Source organism: Sceloporus occidentalis, unplaced genomic scaffold (genome assembly GCF_023333645.1).
Source record: "Sceloporus occidentalis isolate IW3139 unplaced genomic scaffold, rSceOcc1.0.p SCAF_8, whole genome shotgun sequence".
In the NCBI taxonomy this organism is placed as follows: domain Eukaryota; kingdom Metazoa; phylum Chordata; class Lepidosauria; order Squamata; family Phrynosomatidae; genus Sceloporus; species Sceloporus occidentalis.
In genome coordinates, this window is record NW_028316988.1 from 8527955 (window position 1) to 8548721 (window position 20767).

The window sequence follows — 20767 nt, forward strand, 5'->3', positions numbered from 1 at the left end:
CCCAGACTCAGAAAGAGCACCATCAGGAGGAAGGGAAGAAAGAAGGGAGAGAGAAAGAAAGAGGAAAAGAAAGAGAAGGAGGAGGAGGAAAGGAGCAGCAGTAAGAGAAGGAGGAGGAAGCCCACCAGAAAGAAAGAAAGGCTCCCCCAGTTTCCTTGGGAAAAGCCCCTTCAAGCCCCCCCCAAGGATCCCCCCAGGAGAGACGGCGCCCAGGAAGAAGAGAAGGAGGAAGAGAAGAAGGAGGACGAGAAAGGAGAGATCGCAGCCATGGAGGCCGGAGGAGGAGGAGGCAAGGTACCCAAAAAAGAGGAGGAGGAGGGGAAGGAAGAGAGAGGGAAGGAGTAAGAGAGGGAGAAAGAGGAGGAGAAAGGGAAGGGGAAGAGGGAGAATGGAGGAGAAGGGGAAAGAGAAGAAGGAGAATGGAGGAGAAGGGGAGGGAGGGAGGGAGAGAAAGAGGAGGAGAAGAAGAAGGAGAAAGGAGGGGAATGAAAAGAAGGAAGGGGGAGAAGGAAGAGAGGAAGAATAAAGGGAAGGGGAAGAGGGAGAAGGAGGTGAATGGAGAAGGAGAGGGAGATGGAGGGATGGAGAATGAGGAGAAGGGAAACGAGAAAGAAAAGGAGGAGAGGGAGAAGGGGAAAGGGAAGGAGAAGGAGGAATGGAGAAGGGGAACTAGAAAGAAAAGGAGGAGCGGGAGAAGGGGAAAGGGAAATAGGAGGACATGGAGAAGAGGCAGGAGAGGGAGATCCAGTGGAATCCAGAGGGTTTCCCTGCCATTCCTCAAGTGGGATCCAGTGGGTCTGGTTGGTTTGCCATTCAGAAACGGAGGGAGTGGATCGATCCCTATCCTTTCCTAGTGGAATGTGATTCCCTTTCTGAGCCCAGATCTCTCTGAACGAACGAAGGGGGTCTTGTGTTCCTTCTCTGCAATCCCCAAATCAATGTCTCTTGGTTTTTAGTGGGACCTTTATTTGCAGAGGAAGGAAGGAACCTGAGGCCGAAGGAGTTCTGGATACAGAAAGGCAGAAGGGGAGGGCTCCTGGCCTTGCTGCTGCTGCTGCTGCCTTGGGAAGGATTGCAAACTTAACAGGGTTCATCTGTATAGGAAACGTATTGGTTTTAGGTGAAACAAATGTTGCCTCTGGAGCAGCTGAAGAAGGGGGAAGCTGCAACCTCTTGCTCATTATGTGTGTGTGTGAAATATATATGTATATTTTTGTGTGTGAGAGAGATACAGAGATCTTAACAGAGCTCATATAGATATATAAAAGCTCTGTTTGTTAATATCTCTCTATCTCTCTCACACACAATATATATCTATATCTATCTATCTATCTATATATATATATATTTCTGTACAGATACAGAGAGTGTGCACATATATATCTCTATCTATCTATATATATATATATATCTCACATACACAGGGATACAGTGGGCCCTCAATATCCCCATGGGTTTTGTGGAGTCCCATTAAATACTTAGTAAATGCATAGTAAAATGGTGCCCCATACACACACACACACACACACATATACATATATACATACACACACACACACATATATCTCATCTACCTATTTATCTCATCTATCTCATATATATATATATATATATATATATATATAGAGAGAGAGAGAGAGAGAGAGAGAGAGATAGACCGCTATATGAGATAAATAAGTAGATATGAGCTATACATATGTGCATGTGTATCTCATATATGGTGTGTGTGTGTGTGTATATATATATATACATATATGGTAGGTAGGTAGATGGGTGGATGGATAGATGAGATAAATAGGTAGATATGAGATATACATATGTGTGTGCATCTCATATATATTAGATAGGTAGATAGATATGAGATATACCTGTGTGTGTGTATAAGCCAGAATGGTGTAGTGGTTGGAGCACTGGACTATTAAATGTGTGTGTGTGTGTGTGTGTGTGTGTGTGTGTGGGTATATTAGATAGATAGACAGACAGCTATATGAGATAAATAGGTAAATAGATATGAGATATACATATGTGTGTGCGTATCTCATATACTGTATATATGAGATACATATATATCTATATATGAGATACAGGGAGATTAAAGTCAGCTATGGATGGTTGAGTCTGGAGACGGAGGGCTGGCTGTATAGATTAATGATTGACCACATCTTTCCAGGACCAGAGCGAAGCGCTGCTGGTTTGCTTTTTTAATCATTCATATATAGCTATATCCATCCATTCCTCTGTGTGCCTATATACAATTTCAAAGGAATGAGCATTCCTTACCTAAGAAAACCCTATGAAATTTATGGGGTCTCCATCGGTTGACAGCCAACGTAAAGGCACCCAGATGCGCACAATTGTGTTTATGCTTCGCTGGAGGTTTTAAATGAAATGAATGGTTGCATGTTGAGGATTGTTGGGACGATAGTTTTGGAGCGCAGTGCTACATTTCTAATTTTGTGTCATTTATTGGTTTCGGCCTTAGAGCCTTGTGTTTAAAAGAGGGGTGTGTGCAGATCGCAATGAAGTTGTGCATAATAAACAGAGGCGGAAATGTGCGGCCGGAATTAAAACAAACAGGAGCATGTCTTGTTATGGCTCATGTACAGACTTTGCGGATTTAATAGGCATCCCCTCCTCCCCATTGCCATGTGCACAAAATTACACAGACGCAAAACACAGATGCGTTTTTGAATCGCTGGCTGCCAAAGGTTGCTCAGATCCGGGTCAGAATGGAAAATTTTGTGTGTGTGTGTGTGTGTGTGAGAGAGAGAGAGAGAGAGAGAGAGAGCGGAAGAGAGAAAAGGCGCATGATGTTCAGTTTTTGGCTCTTTTTTTGCTTTGGTTTCAGTGTCTCAGGAATTTTTTCCCTGTTTGGACGCAAAACACCATCAATGTTGCGTGTTCATGGATGTCCTCTACCAAAAAATGTACAACCTTTAAGAGCATCTGGGGAGATTATCTTTGGAGGTCTTAAAAATTAAATCCAAGATCCCAATATTCCTCCCTCCCTGAAGTTAATCTACTGTCAGATCTTACTATTATTATTATCATCATCTTTATCAGCTTCCAGCAAAGACAAGATCTCTCTCTCTCTGTGTATTTTTCAACACATTCTTGTAATGGCCTGCCTTAATTTCTAACTTTAGAGTAACTTTGGATGGTTTGGCTCCCTTTTAGAAGCTTTACAGCCTCCGTCTGTTGTGAGGAGAGGCCTAGATCCGATTATTAGTCTGCTAGATTGATAACAGAATTGATAAATGAATAGACTGGTTGATAACAGCACTGATAACTAGAATAGACTGGTTGATAACAGAATTGATAACTAGAATAGACTGATACCAGAATGGATAAATGAATAGACTGGTTGATAATAGAATTGATAACTAGAATAGACTGAATGATAACAGGATTGATAACTACAACAGACTGGTTGATAACAGAATTGATAACTAGAATAGACTGATTGATAACATCAATAGGATAACATAAATGTTGATTTACCATAGTTTTAGACTACGACTCTGGAGGCCAAGGTTCGATTCCCGCTCAGCCACAGATTGCATTGGGATGGTCACACTCTCTCAGCCTCAAGGGAAGGCAACGGCAAACCCCTCTGAACCCCTCTTCCCATGAAAACCCCAGGATAGGTTTGCCTTAGGGTCACCATAAGTAGGGATGGAAGGCGCACAACAAAGACTTGAAGACACATACCAACAATAAATATGCCTACCCCACACTTCTGTATGCTGTCTTTCCCGCTACTCCTAACCCTTTCCAGTTTTCTCCTTCCCTATGTTTCTGCGTTTAGCATTTTAAAAGGAAAGCCCATTTAGAAAAGCAACTCTGCAGTGCCTTTCAGTGCGACGCATGCCTCTCTCTCTTTCTCTCCCTGAGGACTGCATTAATGAATTGAATTGAATTTTTTATGAAATGCTGAGAGCAGATGCGCTGCCCTCTCTTTCCTCTGCCAGGCTGAAAACTATGGCCTCAAACTCCTTCTTTCGGGGTAGACCACATTATTTTTTGCGGGCGATTCTCCCTTGGCTACTTCCAATACGTTCTAAATTGATCCGTGGTAAAGAGAGCCACAGTGATGAGCAATGGACTGTGACTCTGGAGACCAGGGTTCGAATCCCTGCTTAGTCACACTCTTACAGAGTCAGGAGAAGGCAATGGCAAACTCCCTCTGAACAAATCTTGCCAAGAAAAGCCCTTAGGGTTGCCATAAGTCAGAAATGACTTGAAGGCACACAACAACACCCTCTTGGTGCTTTTTAAATTCCAGCATCAGCTAACTACCCCTGGCAGCTCTGTTCCTAAATCCACTTGCCATGCACAAAACATGGATCTGTTTGTCGGTGTCTTTGAATGGTAAGAACATTAATAATCTTTGGAAAATCTCTATCTTCCGTTCCTTCTGTGATTCTGGCATTGAAAAATGTGACGTTTTTCCTCCCTGGCTGAATATTCATAATTTTGCAAGCCTTCTACCTTTAGTTCCTTCTAAAATGCATCTGAGGAAGTAGACTTTTAAGTCTAGGAAAGCTCATGCTGCCAACTTCTTTCTTTCAGTTGGTCTCAAAGGGGCTACAAGATTGCTCTCTATACTTTAGTTCCATCTGCGATTCTGGCATCAAAAAACGCAACGGCTTCCCTCTCTGGTTGAACATTAATACTTTTGGAAACTATCTTTAATTCCTTCGGTGACTCCGTTATCGAAAAATGCAATGGCTTCCCTCTCTGGTTGAACAATTTTGCAATCTTTAGTTCCTTCTGTGACTCTGGTATCAAAAAAATGCAACAGTTTTCCTCCCTGGCTGAATATTAATCATTTTGCAAGCCTTCTGTTTTATAAGTTCCTTCTGTGATTCCAGCATTGGAAAATGCAATGGCTTCCCTCCCCATCTCAATATCCATAGTTTTGGAAACTCTCTATCTTTAGTTCCTTCTGTGATTCTGGCATCAAAAATGCAACGGCTTCCCTCCCTGGCTGAATATTCATCATTTTGCAAGCCCTCCTGTGTTTTTTATGTTCCTTCTGTGATTCCGGCAAGCGAAAAATGCAATGGCTTCTTTGCCTGAGAAGGCCCAGCCCACAGCTGAGGGCAGTTGAGGCCACATCTCTTGTGTGTGCTTTGGTGTGTCCATGCGCATTTCTGGGTCAAGATGCTTTTGAAATGGTGCGACCGTGTCCTTAAACCCTTTCTGTGTCCCTCTCTGTCTGTGTGATGGCTTGGGTGATGGTCCCAGGTTTTTGTGAAGGCTGCAACATCCAGGTTGCAAATCTAAAGAGAGATGGTGCATGCATGCGCTCTCTTGCGCGCTTCTCTTTTTCTGGAAGGCTGCCTGCGGTTAAGAGCAAGGCCGGCTTCTTGCCAGTGTTGGCTGCATTCAGTCCTTGGGAAGGTGTGGGTTTGGAACAAGGACCGGAGACGTGACAACCGGGCGCACACCGCTAGGAGCTCCCTGCGGGGAACGGAAAGCGTGGCCCCTGGTCTCGGGTTTCCTTCTTTACTCCAAGAGGCCACAATTTCGGAAACCGATAGGACTAAAATCAACACTTCGCAAGGGAGGGCGGTGCAGGGGTGTGTGCTTTGTGGGTGTGTTGCGTTGCGCTCCTTCCTCAGAGGTACAATGGAGCTGTCTTTGATCCCCTCTCAGGACCAGTCCGGGGTCAGTTGGGAGTTGCCCCGAATCATTGTTTTGCAAGGCGATAATAATAAATATTGTAGAGATTTTTGAGCTTGTTTGACAAAATTGCAATCTGCTTTGCTGATCCCCAGGAGGGCCGCAGGCTCCGCAGACCTTGTCTCTGTATGAAAACAATTGCTCTTAAGAGGCAGGTTTGTTTCTCTGGGGTTTTTCCACTCCGGAACATTGTGCATCTTTCAGCCTGCTATTAATTGAATTAATGTAATTGCTATCCAAGCAAGCCATAGTGGCTTGAGCATTGAACTACAGTCCTGGAGTCCAGGGTTTGATTCCCAGCTCAGCCATGAAACTCAAGCCACACTCTCTCAGCCTCAGGGGAAAGCCATGGCAAACCTCCTTTGGACAAATCTTGCCAAGAAAACCCTATGATAGGTTCCACTTAGGGTCACCAGAAACAACTTGAAGGCACACAACAACCATGTCTATGCCGCCTTTCTCTCACCATGGATTGCGATCATTTAAAAACATAATGATAGTTTCCCCTTTTCTAGCTTCATGGTAGTGGCTAAGCTAAGGTTGCCAACTTCTTTTACTGCTGGGAATTAAAAGTGAAAATAATAATTAATAATTTAATAATTTGTTTTATTTATATACCGCTATTCCAAAATGTGATTGTTATATATTTAGCAACTGTGTAAGAACTGCTTTCCTCAAAGGGTTTGGCATATGCTAATGTACTAAAACTAACAGACTGTGTTGACTAGTTCTGGCTTAAATAGGTAATTTGTTTATTGGGTGTGAAATATTGGAGGTATATACATTGATGCAAAAGCAAAACATGCGCACATGGAACTGTTCATTTAAAAAGCAAATAGGATAGAGAAAGCATGAATGATCACAGACATGCTCCTTTTAATGGTAATTTACAGTGCAACCAAGAGTATTCAGGAGTATTCTGGATCCTATGTATAGGATTGCCCCCTAGCAACATATTCCTACCTGTGTCCCATTGAGGCTCCCTCACAAATGCATGCATATATAGGGCTGCAGGCTTAATATGGCGCAGGAGATTATCTGAAGTTTGCCACCAGGGTCATGTTTTGGCTTTCTTATTTCAAACACAGAGTTTGCAGAGACTGAGCCTGCATTTGCAAATGCCTCGGCTGCTATATTGTGTGCAAAGGGAAAGCAAATTCATTGCCACCCAAAAAAGCTTGCTCTTACAAGGCTGTGTGTCTCGGTTGAAGACTTTTCTATAACTCAAAAAGGGTTTTGGTGGGTTTTTTGGGCTCTGTGGCCATGTTCTGGAAGAGTTTATTCCAGACGTTTTGCCAGCATCTGTGGCTGGCGTCTTCATTTCTCTGCAGATGCCAGCCAGAGATGCTGGCGAAACATCAGGAATAAACTCTTCCAGAACATGGCCACAGAGCCCGAAAAACCCACAAAAAAACCAATGGATGCTGGCCATGAAAGCCTTTGATTTCACATTTTAAAAAGTTTGCTTGGTTAAGCCTGGTGTGTGAAGAATTCAGGATAATTCAAAAGCTTACTTGCTTAAATGCAGCAGGCAAACAATTCTGTGTGACTCAAAAGTCCATTTTTAAGAGCTGGATCTTCACTGTGTTACTTGGTTGTCGTTGTGTGCCTTGAAGTCTTTTCCCGACTTATGGCAACCCTAAGGTGGACCTGTCGTGGGGTTTTCTTGGCACGTTTTGTTCAGAGGGGGTTTGCCATTGCCATCCTCTGAGGCTGAGAGTGTGTGACTTGCCCAAGGCCACCCAGCGGGTTTTGTGACTGAGTTGAGATTTGAACCCTGGTCTCCAGACTCCTAATCCAATACTCAAACTACTACTGCTATGTTATTTTTTATCCTCCAACGTTTCACAGATGGAAACCAGGACACAATTTGCCAAGCAACTTGCTTTTGCTTGAGTCTGCAGGGAATAATAATAATAATAATAATATTTATTTATATCTCACTCTTCCGAACGATCGAAGCAGCTTACATTAAAATAAACCAATAAAATACAATATCAATAAGATTCCACCACCACCTCCTCCTCCTCTCTGATGAACTGGGCTGCATCTACACTGCGGAATTAACGCAGTTTGACACTGCTTTAGCTGCCATGGCTCAATGCTATGGAAATCTGGGATTTGGTGTTCTGTGAGATATTTAGCTTCCTATGTCAGAGAGCTCTGATGCCACAAGAAAACTATAACCCCCAGGATTTCACAGGATGGAGCCATGAGAGTTTAAAAGTACTATCAAACTAGGTTATTTTTGCAGCCAAACTGGATTATTTTTGCTGCTCAGATGCAGTCTCAGTTGAATGCAACACTAGTTGGATTCAGTTTGCAGCGATTGAAGGAAGCTGAGGACAAAGCAAGAAGGAAAAGAGGGGAACCGGGACATTTTAGAAAGCAGCTGAAAAAGTAGGATGGCAAAGGTTTAATTGGAAGCGTTGGTATTTCACTTTGATACGCTCTGCGGCCAGTCTTTAGCCGCTATCTGCTCACATTTTGTCTGGCAGTGAGTTGCTTATTTTCTCTCTCTGTAGCCTTGGATTATTGTTTTTCTTTTAAAGGAGGGGAGCGAGAATTGAGCGTGAGTCTGCATCAGGGCAGAGTTTCAAAAGGGGAGTCCAGAAGATGCTCACTGTGTCCCAGTTGGCAGCTGCACACAAAACACACTGCTGCTCCTTCCAGCATTGGTTGTGTCCAAACATCTGCAAGGCAAGACTTCCCTCCCAGTCTGCAAAGGGAGTTGCCGCATGTATGAGTCTTGCAAATGTGAAGGGATGTAGGGGAAAGGGGAGCATGATGCTCCATGCTCAGAGAAGAGGGAGTTGCCGCCATGGATTTTGGAGCTGATAGGCTGTCAGAGGACAGGCCCCTCCAAAAAGAAGGCTTGAGATCTGAGGTCAAGGGCTGGAGGCTTCTTGAGCAAAAAGGCAGACGGGTGTGTGGATCAGCGCAGAGCCATAAACCCTGTGCAAAGCCGCATGAGTCATGTCTGGAAGCGAGATGTGGGAGGCCAGTTTAGTGGGTGATGCTTGGCCCCTCGAAGGGGTTAATTTCCAAGGAAGAAGGCTCAGGAAAACCAGGCCCCCTTTCAGATCTTCTTTCTCAGCTTTCCATCTCTCCCTGCCTCTTTCCATCCTGCCACAGGGCATAAAGAGCGCATTCTTCCAGACCAGTCATTTTGCTGGTTGATAACTTTAAAAAATGTTTAAGGACAACCTGAACTTTGAGTATTAGCTGCAGAGGAACAGTATATAGTATATGACCTTTATATAAACAATATATATTCTATATAGAGTATATAGAGAGTATATATGAACCTTTTAGAGGCCGAGTGCCCAAAGTGCAACTCCAAACCCACTTGTTTATTGCAAATTGCCATGTCTCTCTGGCTTTCTAGTAACAAACTCTGGCAAACTCTGTGCTGGGGCGATGCCACATGTGCCCACAGAGAGGGCTCTGAGTGCCACCTCTGGCACTCGTGCCATAGGTTCGCCATCACTGGTATATAGTATATAACAGTATACAGAGAGAGGGAATTGTAATCCATGGTCGGTCGGTCTGTCTATCTATCTATCTATCTATCTATCTATCTATCTATCTATCTATCTATCTATCATCTCTGTGGGAGAAAATCTGCCATCACTCAGTTTGCTGAGTGCTCATTTCAGCTCCTGGAATGATGATGATGATAAATTTTATGTCTTTTCCTGCCTTTCCTCTTTGCAGAGGGCACAGCATGTTTAAAAATACAAAACACACTTAATAACACCTAAACCCACAGCTAGAATACAGCGCTGTAAAACCATTTGGAAGAATTGAGATTTGAATCTGGGGCCTTTGTTCAGCTGCGTGCTTCTTCCTCTGTGTTGCCAGCTCAGAGGCGCATTGTAAGCTGTGTCAGGAGAGGCTGGCTGTGTGTGTGTGTCTCCTTCCGTCCTTCGCTGAGCCAGGGCATGTGATGGTGATGAATAGCTATTACGCAACGGCGAAACAGACAGATGGTTGGCATGCCCCGTCCCACGCTACACCTTGACGGGTTTTCTCTAGCCACTCAGCTGGCAGCTTCTGTTACTCAGCAGACAAGCCATGTCCGCCTCACCAAAGTGTTGACATTCTCTTAGGAACGTCCCTGAATATGTTGCAAGGGTTGTTCAGTCTGCTTATGGGTTTTGACTAGCAGGCAGGCCATTATGAATTTTATGTACTGTACTTGCATATATGTTCTTACAACAACAACAACTCTTAGTCTGGCCACCAAGCCCTTGTTTTCAATGTGCCTCTTACTTGGAAGCAGGTACATTCTGTGCAGCAAAGGGATGCAACAGACATCTTCTCCTAAGAGTCAGGATTTGAGGAGAGTATGATCTGTTGTAGTAAATGTATTGATGTTAGATTTAGTAGATGTATTCACTTTACTGCAGAGTTGTGTTTGTTATTAAAATATACTCTTCAGGTCCCTGTGTCAAAAAAGCTTGGAGAGGAATACAGACAATGGAAAAGCTTGGAAAATAATGCATCATAACCAAGGGATTGGGGACTAGGCAAGCCTTGGTGGTCCCAAAAGGATGTTGAGCAATCTCCTTTTGGTGCCAAAAGGAGACCAACGTGAGTGCCACCAAAGAGAGGGCATTTTGCAAATGGGGAGCCACAGCAAAGCAGGTCCCGTCTTGCTTCTCTACATTGCTTTGGATTGTGAGGTTATTGAAGTTCTGGCGAGTAGATGTCCCTCATGTATCAATGGCATAGGACATTTAGGGGTATAAAGATCACCACTGCCTGTTGGATCAGGTGAGGTTCTTGCACCCATGCCAGAGTTGCAATGCAGTGTTCAAAGTCTGGTTGGGAGGAAGCCAACTGTGCCAAGCGCTTCCCTTTACGGTTGGGAACCAGTTTAATCCTGCATGACAATTTCTTGTACCCTTTGCCCAGAAAAGGGCGCATCCTTGCCACAACCTTTGCATCGGTGGAATGATTTTGTTTTATGATGCTTTGATGCAAAACATTTCTCATGAAACAGCAGGGAATGCTAAGGTGAGGTCATCGGTGTTTGTGTCAGTGTGTCCCGTCCTTTTCTTACGTTGCAATGTGCCAGGTGAGTCAGAAAAATAAACAAAGCCAATGTGCCATCTGTATCAGCTTCTTGGGACAGGCCCGGCTTGGAAGGAGGAAGCGGCACAAAGCATTTCTCTTACACACAGTCTTGTGCGTTCACATCTCCAAAGCCATCCACATTTTCCAAATCTACTCAAAATCACTCGTATGTTTTGTTTAAAAAATAGCTTTTTGCAGTGTATGCAACAAGATCCATTTGAATTGAAATGTGTCGGACAATGTCTCCGGTTTCCGTTGTACTCCACTTTTCTGTGAAGGGCTGCCAACCTCCTCTGGCTTCGAGTGTGTCTTTGAGATTAAGAGAAAACAAGACTGCGGGAGATGCTTCCTCCTTGCTTACCTGGAAGGTTGGCCAGGAAAGAGAAAGGTCACCCTAGATCTCCGCCTTGGTCCCTTGTTCCGACAACCTCCTTTGTAGCTTTATCCCTTGAGGTTTACTGGGCCTAATTTCTGGATAGGAGAGCCAGCATGGCATAGTGGTTGGAGCGTTGAACTATGGAGATCAGGTGCTCGAATTCAAGATATAGCCATGTTAGTCTGTAGAATCAGTATGCAGAGAGATCTTGTAGCATCTTTGAGACTAACTAAAGAAATAAGTTGGCAGCGTGGGCTTTCGTACACTTATGCCTACTTCATCAGATGCATTTGAGGAAGCAGACTGAAGTCTAGGAAAGCTCCTGCTGCCAACTTTTTCCTTTCAGTGAGTCTCAAAGGTGCTACAAAGTCTCTCTACATATGGAGACCAGGGTTTGATTTCCAGACCAGCCATGAAACCCACTGGGTGTCTTTGGGCAAGTCACAGCTTCAGTGGAAGGCAATGGCAAACCCTTTCTGAACTAATTTTATTCTGAGAAACCTCCACAAATAGGTTGGAAGGAAGGAAAGAAGGGAGATAGGAAGGAAGGAAGGAAGGAAGGAAGGAAGGAAGGAAGGAAGGAAGGAAGGAAAGATTGCTGCAGAATCTCATGACAATAGCATAACCCGATTGCGCTGATGTCTCAATCTGATTCATGTGGGTTGGTAGTCCTGCAATCCTTCTCTTTCTAAACCAAGATACACCGTCTGGGATTAGGCCGGCACCAGGGCCATTGTGTCCTTTTTCCCAAAACAATGAGTGAGTGTGTGCGACGCAGGGAGGTTCATGGGAAGGATCGAAAGCAGCTTATGCTGGGCCACGAAAATCAGATCCCCCTTTGCTTGCTCGCTCGCTTGTGCAGGGGATGAAGCATAACTCCAGAGAGTCTATGGATGATGATGAGCATTGGGCAAATATCCCAAACTGGGCTGCCCTTGTTGATCTCTGTCCGAAACAAGGGCCGGATTGTTGCTTTGGCTTAGGTGGTCTGGGAAAAGGGACTTGGCCAAAGCTCTTTGGCCTTCCCAGTTAAACCGGAGCCCAGTTCTGCCCCTTTTGTTCGCCATGGATAATGACGTGGGCATTTTTGTATTGGAACGGATGTCCTTAGCAAACTGTTCTTAATTAATTTGCTTCTTTTTAAAACCAGCAAAGCAAACCTATTAGCCTCACCTTTCTCTCCTCGAAAGGAAGCATGTGAGGCGGTCAGCGTTAAAGGAGTAATATCCCAGCGAAGCCCAAATGATGATATTAATTGAAAGAAGCATAATTTCCAATACGTTTTTTTTTAAATCTCAACAAAAGGAGTTGGACAACTTGTGGGGGGGGGGGGGGACTTAACTAGAGGCAATGATGTTATTCTTTTTCCCAGGACCTTGAAAGAAACCTTTCTGGAAAGAGAGTTGGCTTATGCTGACCACTGCTCAGACTTCTATACTGCACTGTCCCTCATTGCAAAATGGTAGCACATTTTACACATTTTGTAGCAACCCACAGATCCCAGGATTGCAAAGGATGGAGCCTTGGCAAGCTAAAGTAGCACCAAATGGCTATAACCAGAGTTTACACTCCCAAGTATATAATAATAATAATAATATGTTTTATTTATATACCGCTATTCCAAAGATCATAGCGGTGAACAGCAAGTAAGCTAATTAGCAAGTAAGCTTCTTTCAATATGTAGTGGTTTGACGTTGGACCAGGACTCCGAGAGACCAGGGTTTGAATCGCCACTTGGGTGATCTTAAGTGCGTGCCACTCTCTCAGCCTCAGAGGAAGGGAATGGGGGCAGACCCACTCTGTAAACAAGGCGTGCCAAGAAAAGTCTAGGATAGGACCGCCTTGAGTCAAGAGTTGGCTGGAAGGCCCATTGCAACATGCGCTCAAAGTGTAACTTTTGCCGTGGGTTTTTGTTTTGGCTTTTGTTTCTTAGCTTCGAAATTTCTGACTGAATTCTCTTTCTCTCTTTTTGGGTCCTTTTCTTCCTTTCAGCAGATGACAGCTCGGCTGATGCTAGCGGTTGGAGGAGCAGTAATGGGTTCGTTGCAGTTCGGCTACAACACTGGAGTCATCAACGCCCCGCAGAAAGTAAGACCCTTTGAAATAAGGCATCTCAGCTTTCTTAAGGAGACGTGGATGGGGCTTGGAGGGGGTCCCCATTCTCCTGCTCTGCTTTACCAACGATTTCCACCTCCTCGTCCTCTTCAGTGGGTTTCATACACACTGGCCTAAAATAATTTTACACTCATCCCTTCATATTTGTGGCTTTGATATTGCGGATTTGATTATTCATGGATTTAATTAGTATGTTCTCTCTAGGTTCTCCAGTGCAACTTTCTGGTCAACTTTAACTAAAAGTTGCACTGAAAGACCTAGAGAGAATACTCTACTAGGCCTTTATAGCTCCTCCAATGCAGTTCTATGGTCAGTGTGTGTCAGATGTTGACCACAGAGTTGCACTGGACCTAGAGATTCCTAGAGAGGTGTCCTCTCAGCTAAAAACTTGGTGTTTTTGTTATTTGCGGTTTTCCCATATCCTTGGGGGTCTTGTGCCCCTAACCCTAGCAAATATGGAGGAATCAGTGTATTACAGTGGGTTTTTGTTCCAGGAGCCTCCATGGATAACAAAATCCATGGATGGTCAGGTCTTGTTAAATACAATGGCATAGGAAAATGGTATCCTTTCTATAAAACAAAAATCAAGGTTTTGCTTTTTGGAATATTTTCAAACCATGAATGGTTGAATCCAGGGATACGGAATATTGACTATCCTGGTTAGAGCTGACCAATGGTTCCCAAACTTTGGTCCTCCATTTGTTTTGGACGTCTGCTTCTATAGAAGCCCCGGGCAACATGGACAAGCCAGGAATCATAGCACTAGAACTTGAATGTGCATTTCTATACTGCTTATATCAGTGAACTCTATGGGAGCTAAAGTCCAAAACATCTGGAAGACCAGAGGTTGGGAACGATCAGAGTAGACCCATCAGATCACTGGGATCATCAGAAACGTCAGGAATAAACTCTTCTAGAACATGGCTACATAGTCTGAAAAACCCACAAAAAATTGGGATTTACCTCTTGTTGCTTCAGCATTCAAACCTTGATGGAGGGGAGTCCACTCTCAGTACCCCAAAGGCATCAGATCCTGAAATAACAAAGATGGCAATAAATGTTCCCTTCCCACATTCTTTCTTTCCCAACCTCCCACCCCGATAGCCAACCCTGCCCAAATGGCACGTCCAGTTAGTCAGCTTACTGTTGGCTCTAATGGGATTTCTTTCTAAGTTGGTTCCCAGGAGAATTAAAACTTTTTCCTCTGCTTTGAAAACATTGGGGAATGTGGGATCTTTTTGCATCAATGCCATCCCTGTTTGGTTAATACTCGAAACCCTTGTGATGGACTTTGGAACGGGATTTGCGCCTGGCTGGGGTGATTTTCAAATCTAAGGCCGGATTGCTCCAAACTTTGGACCTTGTTTGGCAGCAAAAGTTGCTGGAAAGGGCATTAAAAATGATCTGGAAAGCCTAAAGAAGAGAGTGGGGTTTTTTAAGGGGGGAGAAGGAGATGTAAGCATTGGTAGATGTAATAGAACAGGGGTATGAATGTCTGTCTGTATTTATTTTATTTATGAGTGGATCTCCTGCCTTTCTCCCAAGATGGGATTCAAGATGGCAGCTTACAATAATTTAAATTCAAGGCTGAATTGTTCCCTCTGGGGTTCCTCAGGTGGTTATTCTACCTTCCCCCTAAAACCATTATTGGGTCATTTCTCATCATTCCCATTGGTTTCCTTCCTCTTTATATGTAAAAAAAGACTAAATTACCTCTTTTAAGGCTTCGTTGAGTCAGTAGTGGTTTGAATGTTAGACTCTGGGAGAGCTAGGTTCAAATCCTCACACAGCCATGGCAACCCACTGAATGCCTTTGGACAAATCACACTCTCTCAGCCTCAGAGGAAAGCCATGGCACACCCTTACAGCAACAAGAAACCAGAGTGAGAGAAACAGTATGGCACAGTGGTCTGAAAGTTGGATTAGGACTCTGGAAGACCAAGGTTCAAATCCCTGCTCAGCTATAGAAACCCAGCCACAAACTTTTAGCCCCAGATGTTTTCCCCAACCCTCCTGTATCATTCCAGAATAAGAGAATCTTCTGCCGAAGATGTGCCGAGTTTCCTTTGCCAGCCCACATCATAACCATTCCACTTTGCGCATGGCCACGAACTGTAGATGGATTAGAATGACCTGAAGGTCCTCATTAAGTGCTTGAAATAAACCCGCTAGGTTTTGTTGTTGTGAGCAATGAAAATGACATGCCACAGCCAATTGCTTATGGCTCAGGAATGCCCTCAAAAGCTTCCTGTAAATACATCCTAAGCTCTGCTCTTGGTGCTTAAAATATTAATTTGAGCTGAAAAGAGATTTTTTTCCTTTTCCTTCCTCCACGGCTAATTAAGAGGATGCAATAATCTCCTTTTTTACTGTTAACGTCTGAAATAGTTTTCTGCAAAAGTGGGGAGGTAAACCCATGACTGGCATTGGCACTGGCGGAGCTTTGCATTTTAAGACTCTCAGGCAATGTCTCCAGGAGCATTTGGAAGGTTATCTAAATAAATGACAAAGTCAGGATTATTCATGCCATAGCATTTTCAATTTCTATGCATGGTTGTGGAAGCTAGGCATGAAATGGCAGGTGTAGAATATTTTCTCCTTCTTGCACCAGGTCTCTACTTTGCCGTTGTTGTGGCAAAACCATAGTAGAAGGTGGCAGAACTAGCAAAACCATCTCTTGAGTATTCCTTGCTTTAAAAAAAAAACTAGGAAATCCACGGGGTTCTGTTGTGCGCCTACAAGTCATTTCCAAGCAATGCTATCATGGGGTTTTCTTGGCAAGTTTCTTCAGAGATTGCCATTGCTATCCTCTGAGGCTGAGAGAGTGCGACTTGCCTAAGGTCACCCAATGGGTTTCCGTGGCCAAACAGGGAATCGAACCCTCTTCTCCAGAGATGCAGTCCAACACTCAAATACCTACACCGTTTTGGGACGAATACTAATATTAGACCTGCGTGTCCTTAACACACTCCCATTTCTTTACATGAAAATCATAAATATAATAAAACTGTCCAAAAACTTTGGGCTTAGCCTTTTCCTTGGACCGAGAACGTAGCGAAAGGAAGGCCCATTGGTCACTCTGAACATGCAACATGATTCAGAGCTTCATGGCTTGTGAATTATTCTTGGAACCCTGCCTTCACTTTTCAAAAAGTGTTTGCTAAACTACTTGAAATACACACAGGGAGAGGGAAAAACAAAAACAGCAGAGAGAGCCCTTTGTTAGCCTAAGACAACAGCACTCGATCTCTTCCCTGCAGAAATTCTGAATTAGATACAGGGGAGAAACTGGATGGCCGTCCGGTTGTTGCTTTGCCCTCCGGGTGTCTCCTTTCTCCATTCTTGCATTCCCATCGTGACTCAGCAAGCAACCAGGCTTCTGGAGAGAGCTCGCCTTCTGTTTGTGTGTGTCTCTCTGTGTGTTTATGTGTTTAATCGGCAACAGTTGACAAGGAAGAATCCAGCTATCTTCCATTTCCTCTTTGGTCTCCTCTTTCACCAGGTTAGATGGGTGCCACCTTTCTCTGCCACGTCTGGTGGAGAAACCAAGTCCTGGTCTTGAAGTCTCAAACCATCTTGTGTCCAGGAAATATATTCATAGCCGTGTTGACTATCTATCAAAGTACAACAACATCCCAAATCCACAAAGAAGGGTCACCTTGAATCAGTTGCACAACCGAAATGCACAAAATTCATGATGCAAGCTTGCCAACCGAGATGCACAATACGATGTACATCTTCCCAAAGTGCTAAACTCCACCATGGCTTCATTGCCTTGAATGGGTCCTTTTAAGCCTGAAAATATTTCACTGCTCCATTTATGTTGACAGTGGGTAGGTGAAACCGTGGGTACCAGTCCCACAGATACAGGGGTCATACTGTATTTTCAACCTGAAGAGCGAGCTGGAAATGCCCTTTAAGAAAAGATCCCTTTCCAGATTCAATCCAACAGGTTCCTGTTTGCCGTCCCTCTGCAGGTGATAGAAGAGTTTTACAATGAAACGTGGTACAACCGCTATGGGGAGTATATCAGCCGTGGGACCCTGACCACGTTGTGGTCCCTCTCCGTGTCTATCTTCTCTGTCGGCGGGATGATCGGGTCCTTTTCAGTCGGGCTGTTCGTCAACCGCTTTGGACGGTGAGTATCACAATCTCTTGCCTGTGGTGCCAGATCATGGCTTTCACGCCAGTCGCACTGAATCTGCTTCAGGTTTTTAGTGCAAACTTTAAAGCAGTGGTGCCACACTTTGGTCCTCTAGATGTTTTGGAGGTCAAATCCCAGAATTCCTAGCCAACTTGTCCAGCATTCTGGGAGCTGAAACGCACAGAGAACCAAAGTTTGGGAACCATTGCTTTGAAGGAATTGTCTATTCTGCTCGCTTCTGTTCCCCCAAATGTTCACCATCTTGGATAGCTCCTTGCTAAACCTCCAGAATAGGTTCATGGTGTGCATATCACCAAGATGCCCAGGACAAAAAGCATTACAGAATTTTACAGCTGGAAGGGTCCTCAAGGGTCATATAGTCCAGCCCCATTCTGCCATGCAGGAATCCACAACCCAAGCAATCCTGAAAGATGCCCATCCACCCTCTTGTTTAAAGATTGGAAAAGATGGAGGCCACAATGCAGAACGTTGCAAAGGGCCCAGAGTTTGAGAACATTACTTCTTTGGACTACAGCATCCAGAATCCTCTCACCCAACAAGGACCAGTGCTAGTTTTGGGGATTCTGCCAATTGTAAACCAAATTAAAAAATGAACCTAACTTTTCTGAGCTGTGATCACAATGGTTTGGCCTCTATCATTGGTTAGATGTATGTTGCTGTGTTGGGTTGCAGTCATGGAACCTCAGAGAAGCTTGAGCAAAGTGTGACTTCTTCCTGATCTGCTGCCCAGACTGCGCCTCAGAGAAAGCCACAATTTGGGTTCTCATCTGACCATGGCAAAAACGACCTCATGCTCCTGTGCCAGCCAAGGAAACCTTGAGCCCTGCCACATGGCTGCATCGTTCCTTTGAATCCTGATCCAATCTTTTCCTTTCTAGGCGGAACTCCATGCTCATGTCCAACAGCTTGGCCTTCCTCGCTGCCATCCTCATGGGCTTCTCCAAAATGGGCAGCTCTTTCGAGATGCTGATTCTCGGACGCTTCATCATCGGGGCGTATTCCGGCCTCACCACAGGTTTCGTGCCCATGTATGTTGGCGAAGTCTCACCAACGGCCCTTCGGGGAGCCCTGGGGACGCTCCATCAGCTTGGCATTGTTGTGGGCATCCTCATAGCACAGGTGAGTTGGGTTTCAATGGCTTCTGGTAGCGTGGGTACAAAATGGGGTCCTATAAGACCTTGGGGTATGTCTGACCCCTCCTGATGGTGCTTTGCTTCCAGCCTCTGCCAACTTCGGCTAAGCCTGTTCGCTGTGCTTTTTCCACCTCCGTAGGTTTTCGGCATGGATTTGCTTATGGGGAACAAGAATCTTTGGCCACTCTTGCTGGGCTTTGTTTTCATCTTTGCCTTGATCCAATGCGTTCTGCTGCCTTTTGCGCCGGAGAGCCCCCGCTTCCTCCTCATTAACCGCAATGAAGAGAACAAAGCCAAGAGCGGTAAGCTCCAGGATCCTGAGAGTGATGGGAGTTGCAGTCCCAATACATCTAAGCACCCTTTTTTTTTTTTTTTTTTTTTTGGAGGGGAGCAACCCTTTCCTATTTAAATGTGACATGCCCAGATTTTCCAAGCAGCTTGCATGGCGTGAACAGCAGAGTGTTTTCAAACCCCAGCGGACATTTCCTAGGGTTCAGAAATGTTCCATGCCCAAAGCAGTGGGTATATGGGCACACGGAATTATATTCTTTATTTTCTTCATATCCCGCTTTTCTCCCATTGTGCATTAAATATAGCTAGCATGACCGGTAATGCAAAAGTTTTAAAAGCATTAAACAACAATCCACCTAAAAAACATTAATTTAGAACAGCTAAAAGCACATTAAAATCACTTAATATCTAAGACACAGCACACCCATTGCACCAGTAAAAAGCTGAAAGCCTGTTTCAATAAGATGGGACCAAGAGAAAGCCTTTCCCTAAAGGTCTTCATACTCAACACGGCTTATCGAGGGAGAATCAGGCGTGTTCAGAAAATACAAGCAGGGAAGATAAGAAAATAAAATCAGAGAAAATAAACTCAAACCAACACTGGTAATGTAGGCTGTTCCCTAACCTAGTGCTTCCCAACCTTTGGTCCTCCATTGTTTTGGACTCCAGTTACTAGAATTCTTGACTCTTGGCCAAGCTTTCTGGGGATTGTGGGTGATGAGGTCCAAAGACCCAGGAGGGCCAAAGGAGTTCCCAAGATTCTTGACTGTTGGCCAATCTGGCTGGGGATTATAATAATAATAATAAATTTTATTTATATACTGCTTTTCCAAAAGATCAAAGCGATTATGGGAGTCCCAAGTCCAAAAATCCCGGAGGACCAAAGGTTGGGAATCACTATCCTAACCCAATGGTCTTCTAGACTGTGAAGATAATCCTAGGGTAGCTCTGTCCAATCCAGCCAGCTTCTTATACCCTGCTTGCCCCTTTCCCAGTTCTGAAGAAGCTCCGAGGGACGACAGACGTCAGCAGTGACCTCCAGGAGATGAAGGAGGAGAGCCGGCAAATGATGCGGGAGAAGAAAGTGACCATCCCAGAGCTCTTCCGCTCACCCATGTACCGCCAGCCCATCCTCATTGCCGTGGTCCTACAACTCTCCCAGCAGCTTTCGGGGATCAATGCAGTAAGTCACGGGCTGCAGCCATGAGCATTGGTTAGTTAGGTTGCTGAGAAGGTGGGACATGGCTATGGAAACTAGATCTGGGACCTTGAGGAAGCCTTCCTCCATCTTAACACTGTGCATGTCAGTTTCCAACCCTCCCTAAAACTGACATATTTTTTGCAACTGCCAAGAAAGACCCCCTAATCTACAATCCCAGAGGATGTTTCAGTTCCCCCAAAATGCAATGTTGTAGACAAGAGGTGTGCAAAATTCAGCTGGTGAGTTGCATGCATCCCACTAGGACCATTTTTATTTTGCCCTAAAATGCTCCCAAGTGCCCTCTAGGAGGTATGGTGGCATGCTGACCATATGTTCTGCCCAGACCATTTTAGATTCAGGGAAGGCCCTTTGGTAAAACCAGAACTAAACTGGAATTGACATCTGGTCACCTCCTGCTTCAACCAAAGACCTCACTTGGACCTCAGTTGGGCATTTGAGGGTAAAAACTGGGAAGAGGGCTTTTTGCAGGGGGAATATCTGCCTTGGAATCTTATTTCTTGTACTCACCTGTTCTATTTCTTCTTCTTTTTCTAGGTATTCTACTATTCAACCAGCATCTTCGAAAAATCTGGGGTCCAGCAGCCAGTCTATGCCACCATTGGGTCTGGGGTTGTCAATACAGCCTTCACAGTTGTCTCGGTGGGTGTCTTGCTTTTGTTTCCTCCTGGGTAAAATGGGGTGGTTGTGGCCATGTG

At 44.6% G+C, this 20767-nt stretch overlaps 1 protein-coding gene across 2 annotated transcripts in view; it reads left to right on the top strand.

Moving 5' to 3' along the window:
- The window catches only part of LOC149307783 (solute carrier family 2, facilitated glucose transporter member 1), a 26426-nt gene continuing 5659 nt past the window's right edge, over nucleotides 1-20767 (top strand). The window contains exons 1-7 of one of the 2 annotated variants that reach the window (XM_089534423.1): nucleotides 1-294; nucleotides 13139-13234; nucleotides 17239-17399; nucleotides 18305-18545; nucleotides 18699-18861; nucleotides 19846-20033; nucleotides 20607-20711. In XM_089534423.1, the coding sequence (XP_089390549.1) occupies nucleotides 268-294; nucleotides 13139-13234; nucleotides 17239-17399; nucleotides 18305-18545; nucleotides 18699-18861; nucleotides 19846-20033; nucleotides 20607-20711 (981 nt within the window). In that variant the 5' untranslated portion in view covers nucleotides 1-267. The remainder of the gene's footprint in view (nucleotides 295-13138; nucleotides 13235-17238; nucleotides 17400-18304; nucleotides 18546-18698; nucleotides 18862-19845; nucleotides 20034-20606; nucleotides 20712-20767) is intronic. The other variant, XM_089534424.1, reaches the window with a different exon arrangement.